The sequence below is a fragment of the Mirounga leonina genome, unplaced genomic scaffold (genome assembly GCF_011800145.1).
Source record: "Mirounga leonina isolate KUSES-001 unplaced genomic scaffold, KU_Mleo_1.0 Mir_224, whole genome shotgun sequence".
Classification (NCBI taxonomy): Eukaryota; Metazoa; Chordata; class Mammalia; order Carnivora; family Phocidae; genus Mirounga; species Mirounga leonina.
This window is the reverse complement of record NW_023270615.1, coordinates 2,653,515-2,667,496: the sequence shown is the minus strand read 5'-3', so window position 1 is coordinate 2,667,496 and position 13,982 is coordinate 2,653,515. Positions and strand designations below refer to the sequence as shown.

General features: G+C 35.4%; 1 protein-coding gene across 3 annotated transcripts in view; it reads left to right on the top strand.

The window, feature by feature from the left end:
- The window catches only part of VPS13A (vacuolar protein sorting 13 homolog A), a 266,825-nt gene that overhangs the window by 141,574 nt on the left and 111,269 nt on the right, over positions 1 to 13,982 (top strand). For all 3 annotated transcript variants that reach the window (XM_035029011.1, XM_035029013.1, XM_035029012.1), the window contains 2 exons: positions 6,620 to 6,767; positions 9,765 to 9,915. In XM_035029011.1, coding sequence (XP_034884902.1) covers positions 6,620 to 6,767; positions 9,765 to 9,915 — 299 coding nt within the window. The remainder of the gene's footprint in view (positions 1 to 6,619; positions 6,768 to 9,764; positions 9,916 to 13,982) is intronic.

The window sequence follows — 13,982 nt, the reverse complement described above, 5'->3', positions numbered from 1 at the left end:
GTTTGAAAAGTTTTGACATGGATACATATGTGACAGTTTGTGTACAATTGTAGTATTTCTTAAATGTTTGGTAGAATTCACCATTGAAGCCATTTGGGCCTGGAATTTGCTTGTGGGAGATTTTCAACTGCAATTTCCATTTCTTTAATAAACTCAGGACTATTAAAATTATTTTTTTTCTTAAGTGATCTTTAATTTTTTCGCAAAAAATTTGTCCATTTCATCTCAGTTGTAAAATTTTATGGCATAAAGTTGTCCATAATACTCCTGTTATTCATTAATATCTGTAGTGTTTTCCCCATTATTCTTGATATTTATAATTTTATGTCATTTTACTAATCTTAATGAACTACCTTTTGATTTTCTCTTTTTCATTGATTTCTTCTCTGATATATATTATTTTTTTCTGCTTACTTTCGGTTTAATTTTGCTCCTTTTGTAGGTATCTTTTGGTGGTAGGTAAGATTACCGCTTTGAACATATCTAATGTAGACACTTAGTGTTAAAATTTCAGAGTTCCTCTCTATAGCTCTTCTCTCTGGCATTTACCATATGAACTTAGCTGCCTTGTTCTTTTTGGACTCTCAGCTCTGTCTTCTCAACTTGGTGGACTTTGCCAGTCTTTTCCTGGCTTACCCCTCCCTTTGCCCTGGCCTGTAAATTATCTCAAAACAATGAAAGTTGGGGCAATCCTAGGGCTTACTTTGTTTTTTTTTACCACCTCTCAGAAATGACAGTTGCCTGATGTTCTGTGTCTTGAAAACCACTTCTTAATGTTTTTTATGTGGGTTTTTTTGGTGAGGGGGAGTTGTTTCAGGCAGGATGGTAAGCTTGGTTCACATTATTTCATCTTGGATGGAAGGAGAAATTTTCATCAATTGAGTATTTACGTACTTACTAAGCACCTAGTATATCCCAGGTACTGTGCTAGGAAGAAGTTTAATAACAGTCTTTACAAAGGATGAATAAATATTTTTTAGTACCTACCTCATTGTTGAGGTAGGTGTTATTTAATGAATTTACTGAGCTGATGCACAAAACTAGGATCACATTTAGATTTTGGAGGGGTTGTAGAAAACCAGGTGAAAAGGAGACAACACTGGAGGTTGAAAGAATGGTTTACTAACTACTAGAGTGATTCACATATGAATTATATATAATGCTGTCTAGGGTAGGGAAGTGACGTAGTGGAGAACTAACCAGTAAAGAGAAATTTAAAAGTAGAATTTATAGTCAGAGATTGTTGAATGGATGTTAGGATTCAAGGAGAGAAGTTAAATTTGACTTTGGGTTGCAGGTTTGTAAAATTCAGTATTTGGTAATAATGCAGTTCACGGAGATAAGACAGAGCAATGCAGAAAAAACCATTGAGTAGAGACATTGAGTTCTCTATTGGGCAAAATAACTTGGAAGTTGTTGTCTGACTTTGATATGGAGATATATAGAAAGAGATTGGAAGGCACTTGGACATGTGTGTGGATATTAGAGTGTTTGGACTTCTAGATATGGGAGTCCTTAGTAATATTTAGGTAGTTATTAAAGCCTTTATCACACAGTTTTTAGAGTGGGACATACGGGACAGAATGCTCACAAATGCCAATATGTAAGGAACATACATTTCTCAAAAGAGACTAAGAAAGAGCAGGCAGAGAGATGGGGGGCAATCCAGGGGGGTTGTTGAGACAATGTTGAGGACTCTGTTGATGTTGTTAACCATGAATTAATAGTACATGATATTTTTTTAATGTAATACTTGATATTTGGTGTTAGATTCAGGCAAGCCTGAATTTTTAAAAAGCAGGTGTGACTCAAGGTAGTGAAACAGGATTGTTAAATATTGAGATTGTTAAATATCCATCATGTTGATGGATAATGGAGATGGAAGAAATCAAAGACAAGAGGGTACTGATAGAGTAAAAGAATGTAGAGAGGGGTTTATAAACTGGTGATTCATCAATCTCAAAGTCTTCAAAAATAAACACTGACTAGTTGTTGATTGATTAAAGCAAGAAGTAGAAGGTGGTAGACCTGGTTGATATTATGCTTAAAGGGATAGGAGTGAGAGTTGGGGAATATCATTGCAAATTAAAGAAAACGATTTCTATATCTCTTAACCCTGAGATTGATAGGGTGTTGGAGAAAAATTGGCCTCTATTTAATAGAGCTCCATGGAAAGCCAGGTTTCAGTTAAGGTAATACATTTAGTGAAGACATTGGAAAAAGTAGAATGATTTGTTCAGCCAAGTCCAGATAATTCAAAAATCATAGGAAAATAGTGGGTGAGAGACTTCTATTTTAATAATAGACTAAAGAGTAACAATTTAAACTTTAGATGGCTCATTAACTTTTTAAACTGTATGAAAGTCTAAATTTACTAAAAAAGATTATCTATAATCACATCTTGCCTTATTTCAAGAAATGGTAGGTGTAAACTAGGTGTGAGCCTATATTACAAACAGATTGTTTTGAAGAGTTCGCTAAATATCTCTAGAGCATTAAAAATACTATTTTTATGTCCAAAAATGAGTTAACCTTTTACTGAAGAAAAACTTAAAATGGTACTTGGATGAACAGAAAAGATTGCTGACAATATGACCACCCAGAGGTAAGTACTATTAATAATTTGGTGTGTTTCTTCTAGTTCATTATTTCTGCACATATGTTTAAGTTGAGTAAAATAAGAATTATATTGTATATTTTGGATCATAAATTCATTTTTTCCCTTAACAGTATGCTATATTTTTCCATGTTATTTTGAGTTCAACATTTTTTTTTTCTAAATATTTCATTTTATTCTACAGGTTTTTAAAAATTCATTTGCCTGGTGTTAGAATGATCCTAGGTTCTTTTGCTGTTATAAATAACACTATAGTGATTGATATAATTGTTCATCAATACTTATATGACATTCTACTCATGTCTTTAGGATAATTCATTTCCTACAGATGAATTTCTAGAAATAGAATTACTCAGTTATAGAGTATAACCAATTTCCCCTGAAATGATTTTAGAACTATTGATTGATATTTGGAAATTCAGTTTGGTTACAGCTTCAGAGTAAAGCACATAAAGACAAATAAGTATTTCATATTTGTGACCACCTTTATTGAAATCTTTTTGTTGCAAAGCTATTAATTGCAATGTAAAATTTTAAAAAGACATTTACAGTATTTCTATGAGGAAAATTGTAAAACTTAACCAATGACCAGAAAGAAATCTTGAATAAATGTGGAGAGAATATTTTCCTAGACCTAATAATATAGAGATGTCCCCTCCCATGGCAGACCAGTGCAAACCTTGCTGGCACCACACAGTCTGCCCCCGCATTCTCTGGTGGACCTTCTCCCTCCAACATGCCCTTGGCAGGAGTCCATCCAAAGAGGTGGCACAGGCCTGGCAGTGTGCAGGCAGTACCAGCCAGCACCATTCCAAAGTGACTCCCAAAGTGAAGGGAAATAACCACACACAGTGGTTCACCCATGGCCTCAACAGTAGGCTGGGCGCTGACATCTGGTCTGATTGCAGTCTCACCCACTAACAAAAGCTGCTCAGGGACAACACAGGGAGAGGCATCTGTAGTTCATCGCTACCACTGCTCTGGCAAACACCTGGTCTGACCCAAGTCAGTAGGTGGCCCCAGACTGGACTACTAACAACACAGGGACCAAACTCTGCCCACAACAGGCAAAGAGAGCCACCTCAGGCAACAGGACTGAAGGCAAATTCAGCTCAGAATAGGGTGCACATAACACCTAGAGGATACTCCTGAAGCACCACATTCTGGTGAACAAAGAACATTGCACTGTAGAATGCTACAGGACTTCTTCATAAGGCCACAACTTTCAAGAGCAGGAGACATAGCTGATTTTTCTAACACATGGAAACAGACACAGAGTTCGACAAAATGAGGAGATGGAGGAATATGTCCCAGATGAAAGAACAGGACAAAATCATAGCAAGAGAGCTAAACAAAATGGAGATAATATACCTGATAGAGAATTTAAAGTAATGGTCATAAAGATACTCACTGGACTTGAGAAAAGAGGGGAGGACTTCAGTGAGAGCCTCAACAAAGAGAAAGAAGACAGAACCAGTCAGAAGTTAATAACTCAATAACTGAAGTTTAAAATACATGAGAGGGAATAAATAGACTAGAGGAAGCAGAAAGATGGATCAGCGACCTGGGGGACAGAGCAATGGAAAGCAATCAAGCAACCAGAGAAAGAGAAAAGAATAATAAAAAAACGAAAGTAGATTAAGGGAACTCAGCAACACCATGAAGTGTAATAACACTCACACCATTTGGATCCCAGAAGGGGAAGAGAGAAAAGGTGGCAGAGTATTTGAAGAAATAATAGGCGAAACCTTACCAAACCTGGGGAAGGAAACAGAAATCCAGATCCAGGAAGCAGAGAGAGCCTCCAACAAAACCATCCCCAAAAGGTCCACACCAAGATACATAGTAATTAAAATGGGGAAAAAGTAGTGATAGCATCTTAAAAGCAGCAAGAGAAAAGAGTTACATACAAGGGAAACAAAAGCAAAAATAGACTATTGGGACTGCAGCAAAATAAAAATCTGCCCAGGAAAGTAAATAACCAACAAAGCAAAAAGACAACTTAGTGAATGGGAGAAGATACTTGCAAATGATATATCTGGTAAAGGGTTATTATCCAAAATATATAAAGAACTTACACAACTCAACACACACAGCTCAACACACACACACACACACACACACACACACACACACTAGTTTAAAAAATTGGCCAAAGAGATGAACAGATATTTCTCCAAAGAAGATATCCAGGTGGCCCCAGATACATGAAAAGATGCCCAACATTACTCATTATCAGGGAAATGAAAATCAAAAGCACAGTGAGATATAATCACACACCTGTCAGAATGGCTAGAATCAAAAACACAAGGCAACAGGTGTTGGTAAGGATGTGGAGAAAAAGGAACTCTTGTGCACTGTAGGTAGGAATGCAAACTGGTGCAACCACTGTGAAAAACAGTATGGAGGTTTGTCAAAAAATAAAAAACAAAATTACCATATGATCCATTAATTGCACTACTGGGTGTTTACCCAAATAATATGAAAAACAAATATGAAAAGATATATGCACTCCTGTGTTTATTGCAGCATTATTTATTATAGCCAAATTATGGAATTATAGAAAATTGAAATCTTGCCATTTGCAACAAAATGGATGGATCTAGAGGGTATAATGCCAAGTGAAATAAGTCATTCAGAAGACATATAGGATTTCACTCGTGTGTAGTTTAAGGAACAAATGAAAAAACTAAAAATAAACATAAAAAACAGACTCTTCACTATAGAGAACAAACTGATGGTTACCAGAAGGGAGGTAGGTGGGGAGATGGGGGAAATAGGTGAAAGGGATTATGAATGCACCTATCTTGATGAACACTGAGTAATGTGTAGAATTGTTGTATCAGTATATTGTACACCTGAAACTAATAACACTCTATGTTAATTATACTGGAATTTAAAAAATTAAAAATTTTAAAAATAAAAAAATAAAATATTCTTTATAGGCCTTTTAGATTTCCTAACTTATTCCCATATGCAAGCATGCATGCATTTAATTCATAAAATGGTGTGATACTAGGCATTCTGAGAGATCCCTGATGACTCCCATATTTCTCTCCACTTGAGTAAGTGAATCTAAAATTCTGCAGTCATAGCTTCATACATACCCTAGTTGAAGCAGTTGGAATTTGCCACTAGTTAAAATGTAAGTACATTATTAGTACCACTTTGAAGTTGTCACTTGAACATACAGTGAGAGGCTTCTGTGGTCACATTATCACTTGAAATGCATTCAGTAATCTACTGTTTTCATTATTCTGGAGCATCATTCCTACCCTTACGAATATTTGGAAAGGCAAATATGTTTCAACTTAATATGAAATTTCCCATATTCAACTGCTTTTCATCCACAGAAGTAGACATTTTATATGGTCTAACTTTGCTATCAAGTTAAGGGGATATGTGGTATTCTCCATACCTAAGTGAGTGAATTAAGTTGTTTTTATAATGAGGTGTCATCTATAATGTATGTTTTCCAATTATATAGAGATAGTTCTCATTTAAGGGTTACTATCCAACTTACATATTTTTGGCATTTTTTTAACATATTGCAAAATCTTATTCTAAAGATTGATTTCTTTATAATACGGATAACTTGAGCTCAGAGAAAGTTACCTAAATTCACGGTGGGGTGCAGTATCTCTCATTTTGACTTGGGAGGCTGGGTAGATTTTATTTTTCTTTAAATAAAAAAATTATTGATTTTTACTGTTTGTATATAGAAAGATAAATTTAAAAAATTTTTTTACTGGGCGCCTGGGTGGCTCAGTCGTTAAGCGTCTGCCTTCAGCTCAGGTCATGATCCCAGGGTCCTGGGATCGAGTCCCACATCGGGCTCCCTGCTCAGCGGGAAGCCTGCTTCTCCCTCTCCCACTCCCCCTGCTTGTGTTCCTGCTCTCGCTATCTCTCTCTCTGTCAAATAAATAAATAAAACCTTTAAAAAAAAAAATTTTTTTTACTATGAATGTATATGAAACAAAACAATTTTATTTCTACTTACAGGACTCAATTTATTGATGATGCATACCAGGAAGTACTAGATCTGCTATTGCCATTAAATCTTGAGGTGATTGTTGAGCGAAATTTATCTTGGGAGTGGTACCAGGAAGTTCCTTGTTTTAATGTAAATGCTCAGCTAAAGCCCATGGAGGTAACTTTTTGATTTCTGTTTCTGCTTGTTGATTTCTGTTCCGTTGGTTAAAAATATTGCTTGGGAACATAAGATATTTTGGTGTAGATGTTACATATTGATTAGCTCTGTCAAAATTGAAATAGTAGCTATATTAACTTAGAATTCATTGAATGTTCTCCATTCATTCAGCAAACATTTAAATGGCTTCTCTGTGTTAGGTCCAATGTTATATATGGAGAGACAGTGGCAAAGAAGCTATGGCATTATCTCTGGCTTCATGGAATCTAACCAGTCTAATGCAAGGGTTAGCAGTCACGGTGTTAGAGGTGTGATAGTTAGACTATAAAAAAGTACATAGGCATGTAATTAAAGTAGTTATAAATTGTGGTAAATTCCATACAGGAAGCAAATATCAGATCTGATAAGTAGTCCGTTGGATATATTAATTTAGAACTTAGTGGAGAGGGCTAGGCTAGAAAAAATAATGTGAAAGTCATCAGCATCTAGATGGTATTTAAAGCCACGACAATATGTGAAATAACCTAGAGAAGGTCCTAGAAGAAATGGAAGAGGTTGACGATGAAAATGGCAAATGGGTCAGTTCCTTATGCATAACTTTACGTAGCTATTGCTTGATACTGCTTCACAGAACTCTAATGTAACTATGCAAAATTTCCTATCTTCCCTTTGACTGCATGGAAGTCAAAACTGTATCACATGCTTTGCTAAAGTGAGAGTAGCACATACTCTGTCTGGAAGGTTACTTTAAGAAGCCTACTCAGCAAATCCTCTTCCCTCCTCCCACCCCCAGTTTCCTTTCTGTTTCTCTCCCCCCAAAAAAATGTATTCAAAAAGAGAAAACGATCATTTTTAAAGGTTTCAGATTTTAAAATTCAGAAATACATTTAGATTTTAAAACATGATCATCTCAACTGAAAATCCTTAAGCTCTTAGTGTATAAGATCATATTAGACTCCCTAACTTGTAAATGGAAAGTATCTTCTTTATTTTTTTTTAAGACTTTATTTATTTATGAGAGAGACAGAGCACAAGCGCACAAGTGGAGGTCGGAGGCAGAAGGAAAGGGAGAAGCAGACTCCCTGCTGAGCAGGGAGCCTGATGCAGGGGCTCGATCCCAGGACCCCCGGGATCATGACCTGAGCCAAAGGCAGACACTTAACCAGCTGAGCCACCCAGGTGCCCCAGAAAGTATCTTCCTAAGATAAAAATTGAAGTCTCTCCATATTTTAAGACTACTGATAGAAACTTTTAAAACATAGGCAGCATGTTTTACCCAGCATAATGCACAGATCCTCTCCTTAGTAGGCCCAGGTCTTAGGCAGATCTCTGTGGGGCAGCAGGGACACCATTTTGCTCCCCTCTTCTCCAGGAATAATGCTTGCAGCATGTTCAGGTGATATTGCAGACCATCTGTAAAAGGGCTGGCTGCCTTCCAGGGCAGATGAAATTGGGTCTTTCACTGTCCTGATCCACCTGAATTGTCAGCAGGTATGGACCTGGGTCAACATATTTGACCCCTCCTGGATCAGGGAGAGGTTGGAATCAGTTACTCTAATGCATCTAGACTAAGTGCTGCATCTTGTGATTTCTGACTTGTCAGACATTTGGGAGTAGCAGGATAGCCTGTCCTGACATGTAGGAGCCATGGACCAGCAGTCCTGGGATCCTTATAGTTCTTGCAACTTCCTGGACCGAGCTGTTGGCAAGACTGAAGAGTGATCATTAATATCAATATTTGGGGGGCATTCAGTATACATGTACTAATTGAAAGACATGGTTTAGACATGGTTGTAATATTTAACTTCAGCTTGTTAATTTATATGAACATACTATTTTTGTAATACCAGATACATAATAAACACAAGGTGTCATGAGTAAGTGAAAACACTGGATTAGTATATCATCTTTGAAATATAGTCAAAAGGAATCCTGGTACAAATAAAACTCATTTTGTGGGAATAAAATTATTTCCTTGAGATGATTAAAACATATCAATTTAAAACTCAGTTTTGTTTTGTTTTGTTTTTTGTCTTACTGTATTTTAGTTCTCCAGAGAAACATAGTCAATAGGATGTGTGTATTTGTGTGTGTGTGTGTGTGTACACACACTTGGTCTGGATACAGTAGACTGACTTCTTGATGACTCAGTTTTAGCGTCTCCCTGACACTGAGGATGAGGTTCAGGAGAGGTTAAAAATGTGGTCTCCTGAGGCAGACTGCAACAGCTGTTAACTACTTGAGTGGATCATGAAGAACCAATTTCATCCTAGTTGGTGTGCCCGAGAAGATGGCTGGGTATTTGTAGATGGTCTGTGCATCCTATATGTATTCTATATACATACCATATATGTAACATCTTGAATAATACTGGACCAAATATGTAGATCCTATGGTCTAGGCAAGTTGATGTAGAATTAACCATCATAGCTTTCGATATAGTTCTTATGTTGGTGATTTTAGGCTAAATTCACAACACATGGGGTTTTGAGTTAGTGCATGAGTTTAAGTGAATTTAAGTCTCAGCTTCTTATACAATTAAATCTCAGCTTATACAATCAGGATATATTCTTTATACCTAGGACTCTTTGAGGTCCAAACTAAAAAATAATTCATATAAAACACACTGTGAATTATTTTTCATGATGCAAATCAATATTTTTGAGTAATTTGTATTTGTAAATTGAGGTGCTTAGTAAGTAAAAAAATGCAAAGTAGATAAATGAAAGTTCATTTTAAAGATTTTAAATTATTAGATTAATTGATATGTTCATAAAAAAACTTATTCATAGTTTCATTGGTATTGACATCTAATTTATGTATTTCGCAAAGTACTAAGATCATTTAGGAAACTGAATATCCTATTAGTAGAAATATCTAATGCATTAAAAAATTGGTTTGTAGAGGACTGAAATGAAACACTTGCTTTTCAGAGTAAGAGAATTTCTAACTACATAAAGTAATAATGTTAAAATAAGCAAATCTTTCTTTTCACAGTTCATTCTTAGTCAAGAAGATATAACAACTATTTTTAAAACATTATATAGCAATATATGGTACGAAGAAGGTGGTGGTGCCTCATCTGCAGGAGTAAAAGATCAGAATAGTGTTAATAGTGGAGCTACTAATGCTTCACACCATTTAGAAGGTATGTTCTTAACCTCAAATTAGCCTTCCCCTCTCCATCCCTAATCCCACGTTTCTTCCTCCCTCCTCTCCATTCTCTAGTTTTGAGTTTTTTGAAAATAAGATTTATAGATCTTTTATAATTAGCTAATCCAATCTGGGTATCTCTCAGTTGTCTTTTATTAGGCATTCTGTTGATTTTTTTTTTCGTTGAATCAAAATTCTTAGTTGTATTGTGACAAAATTCCTTCGTATTTATTCTTGTTATCCCAAATGCCCTATACATCCTTATTTTCAATTTTTCTCCCCATTCCTCTCTTCTCTCTCATTCCTAGTGCAGCATATATCCCAGATGGAATATTTTATATTAGAAGTATCAAAATATTAAGGATGTCAAGAAAGAATGATCATTAGTAAATGATGAATTTCAACAAGTATCTGGAAGATAGATGGGTGTAATAGGGCAGAGGGAACTATAATGCAGAAAGAGGTTGTATCTAATATTGGATTTAATGTGGTGTGTGGAATCAGACTGGGTTCTAAATTAAGCACCAGCACATAAGAGAGAATTGGGTCACTTAAGGCTGCTGGGAGGACTGTGCTTCACAAGAACAGAGTTCTCATTTTGGGGGATCCTCAAACCTACTTACCTCCAAATGAAACCTATTAGTCTTCCAGACCCACTCTTGCAAAGCCCTGAGATAACACACACCTTTTCCAGTCAGGGAGAATCCTACCACTAAAACAACCCTATGCTTATAACATTATAGGAAACTCTATTCTTACTGGGTAGAATAATCAGCCCAATCCTTTATTAAAATATTCATGGTCAGGTGAAGAAAATAGCAAGAACTTATTAATGAAAGAAACCAGGATAACAGAATACTGTTTTTTTGAGTGAAACTGAAATAATTCAGGTAACAAGAGAATGTAAAGAAACAGAAAACAAACTCTAATTCATAATCAGAGGATTTTGAAAATATAGAAACTGAATCTTACCATCACTGTCTTCCACCCTCTCAAGAGTTCTTGGAACCCAAAAATATGATGGGTGAAATTTTGAAACAGAACAAATGCAGTAAGCATGAGGTTAAAATGTAAGTACTGAGTTGGAATATATAGTTGATGTAATCTCCCATGACACAGCAGAAAAATAAGCCACAGAGACATAAAATGAGATAAAACTTAAGAAGTATAGATCTTTCAAAAGTTCAAAAGTTTCAGAACAAAAGCAAGCTGTTTATTAGGGGCTTGGGAAAAAAGTGATTGGAATCAGATTATCATAAAAAAACTGGATGGGATGGAGTAGATGGATGATTAAAAGACGATGGAGCACTATAGTCAGATTTCTAAGGAAAATGATTTTGAAGTTAGGATTCTATATATAGTCAAACCATAAAATGTGAAAACACAATAATTCTCAAACTTCTAGTGACTCAAAGTTTACTTCTTTCATACTCATTCCTAAAGAAATTAGTTTGAAAATATAATCTAGCAAAACAAAAAGGGAATCCAGGAGAAAGGAAAACATGGGATCCAAAAACAATGGGCCTCCTCAGAAGTCCATTGAAAAGGAATCCCAAAATTTTCTGTTTTATTGGCCTAGAAAGTCCTTGGTTTGCCATAAGAAAAATTTTAAAAGGGGCGCCTGTGTGGCTCAGTCATTAAGCGTCTGCCTTTGGCTCAGGTCATGATCCTAGGGTCCTGGGATCGAGCCCCACATTGGGCTCCCTGCTCCACGGGAAGCCTGCTTCTCCCTCTCCCACTCCTGCTTGTGTTCCTGCTCTCGCTATCTCTCTGTCAAATGAATAAATAAAATCTTAAAAAAAAAATTTTTTTTTAAAGTTGAAGAATGTCTTTAAAAAGAAAGATAGCATAAATTTCATATAATATATAGAATGAGGGATTAATTAACTACATTACATAAGTGATATGGAAAAGATGACATGTTTTTGGTTCCTAAGAAGAGAGAAATCTCTACCAAATAGTGTAGTCTAGTCTAGAAGTGAAGTGGATTAAGATTTTGCACAAGAGATTCTCTCTTCTTTTTTGAGAGTTGGACTAGTTGTGATGTAGCAGCAGAAAAAAGTGTTACGATAAACTGTTAATTCTCTTCATTGAAAATTATCACAGTTATAGTTAACACATGGAAAACTTACTGTGTAAATAAGAATGTAATTAACACATGTTAACGTAGAGATTAAGACATAACTGCCCAAAGCTGGAAGATAGGAGAGATAGAGGGAGTGGTAAGGACTTAAATAGTGGGGAATGTAAAGATAATGTCTAAAATGAAATGAAAAATAGACATTTAAATACATTACAGTTTTAATAATTTTCTTGAAATTTGCACATACTCCAAAGTAGAAGGAATAAGGTAATGAATCCACGCATACCCGTCAACACAGTTTCAACAACTGGTGTCACGTGACTGCCTTTATCACAGCTTTAACTGCATTTTCTTCCCCCACCCCATTAGATGATTTTAAAGCAAATCTCAGATGTTATACCTTTAATTGGTATTTAAGCAGTAAGAACTTTACTTTTTATTTATTTTATTTATTTTTTTAAGACTTTATTTGAGAGAGAGAGAGCAAGAGTTGGGGCAGAGGGAGAGGCAGACTCCCTGGGGAACCCAGTGTGGGGCTCGAACCCAGGACTCCGGGATCATGACCTGAGCCAAAGGCAGATGGTTAACCGACAGCCACCCAGGTGCCCCAGAACTTTACTTTTTAAATGTAGTCATAGTAACATTATCACAGTAATATATCCATTAGCTATACTTCCTGTAAACCATGAATATCCTGGTAGGCTTCATTTTCTCCTAATTGTCTCAGAAATGTTTTTTTAAAAGTTTGTATTTTTTTTTTAACAATGATAAAGGGATCAATTCACAAAAAAGATCCAACAACTTTAAATGTACTGTAACTAATAACAGAGCTTCAAAACATGCAGCAAAAATTGACAAAACTAAAGGAAGAAATACACATACACAGAATCAGTGGTGGATTTAGCATACCACTCTTAGTAATTGATAGAATATAGACAAAAAAGTCAGAATATAGAACATTTGAACACTGTTAACAAACTGACCTGACATTAGTGTAATACTACACTCAGTAATTGCAGAATGCACTTTTTTTTTTAAAGGGCTCTTGGAATATTCACAAGGATAAACTGTTCTGGGAGGCCATGAAGTTTTCTGGTCATATGGAATTAAATTAGAAATCAGTAGCAATAGGGTGTCAAGAAAGCTTGAAATACTTGGACATTAAACAAGTTTTAAATAACCTGTGAGTCAAAAAAGACAAGGGAAATTAGAAAAGTGTTTAAGCTGGAAGGTAATGAACATAAAATCTAATAAAAACTTGTGGGATGCAACTAAAGCAGTGCTGAAAGAACTTTGTAGCTATAAGGGATTTGATGAGGAAAGAACAAGAGTTTAAGAGATTAAATCTTTTGCCTGGAGAAAAAGAAGAGCAAATTAAATCCAGAATAAATAAAAGGAAGCAGTAACACAGATAAGAGTAGAAATCAACGGAAGAGAAATAGATATACAATGGAGAAAATTAGCAATGTCAGAGATTGTTTTCTTTGGAAAAAATTAATAAATTTGATAAACCCTTAGGACAAGGGAGAGAGACAGAGAACAAATTATCAGTATCAGAATTAAATAGATATTGCAGATTGTTATCAGGACAATAAGGGACTATTATGAATAATTTTGTGAGAATGAATTCTACAACTTGTTTGAAATGGATAAATTTCCTGGAAAACACAGTTGCCAAAACTGACATAAGAAGAAATAAGACGTCTGAGTAGCCCTGTATCTGTTAAAGGAATTGAATTCCAGTGATAAATTCTATTAAATACTGAAGTTTGAAATAATACCAGTGTTACACAAACTCATCTGGAAAATAAAGAGGAAACAATTCCTTGGCCATTTTCTAAAGCAAGCATTACCCTGGTAAAAGAAAAAGAAAAAGACTTTTCAAAAAAAGAATATCACACACCAATATCCTTCATGAACACAGACATGGAAATTCTTACATATTAGCATACTAAATCCAGCAATAAGGATATAGGATA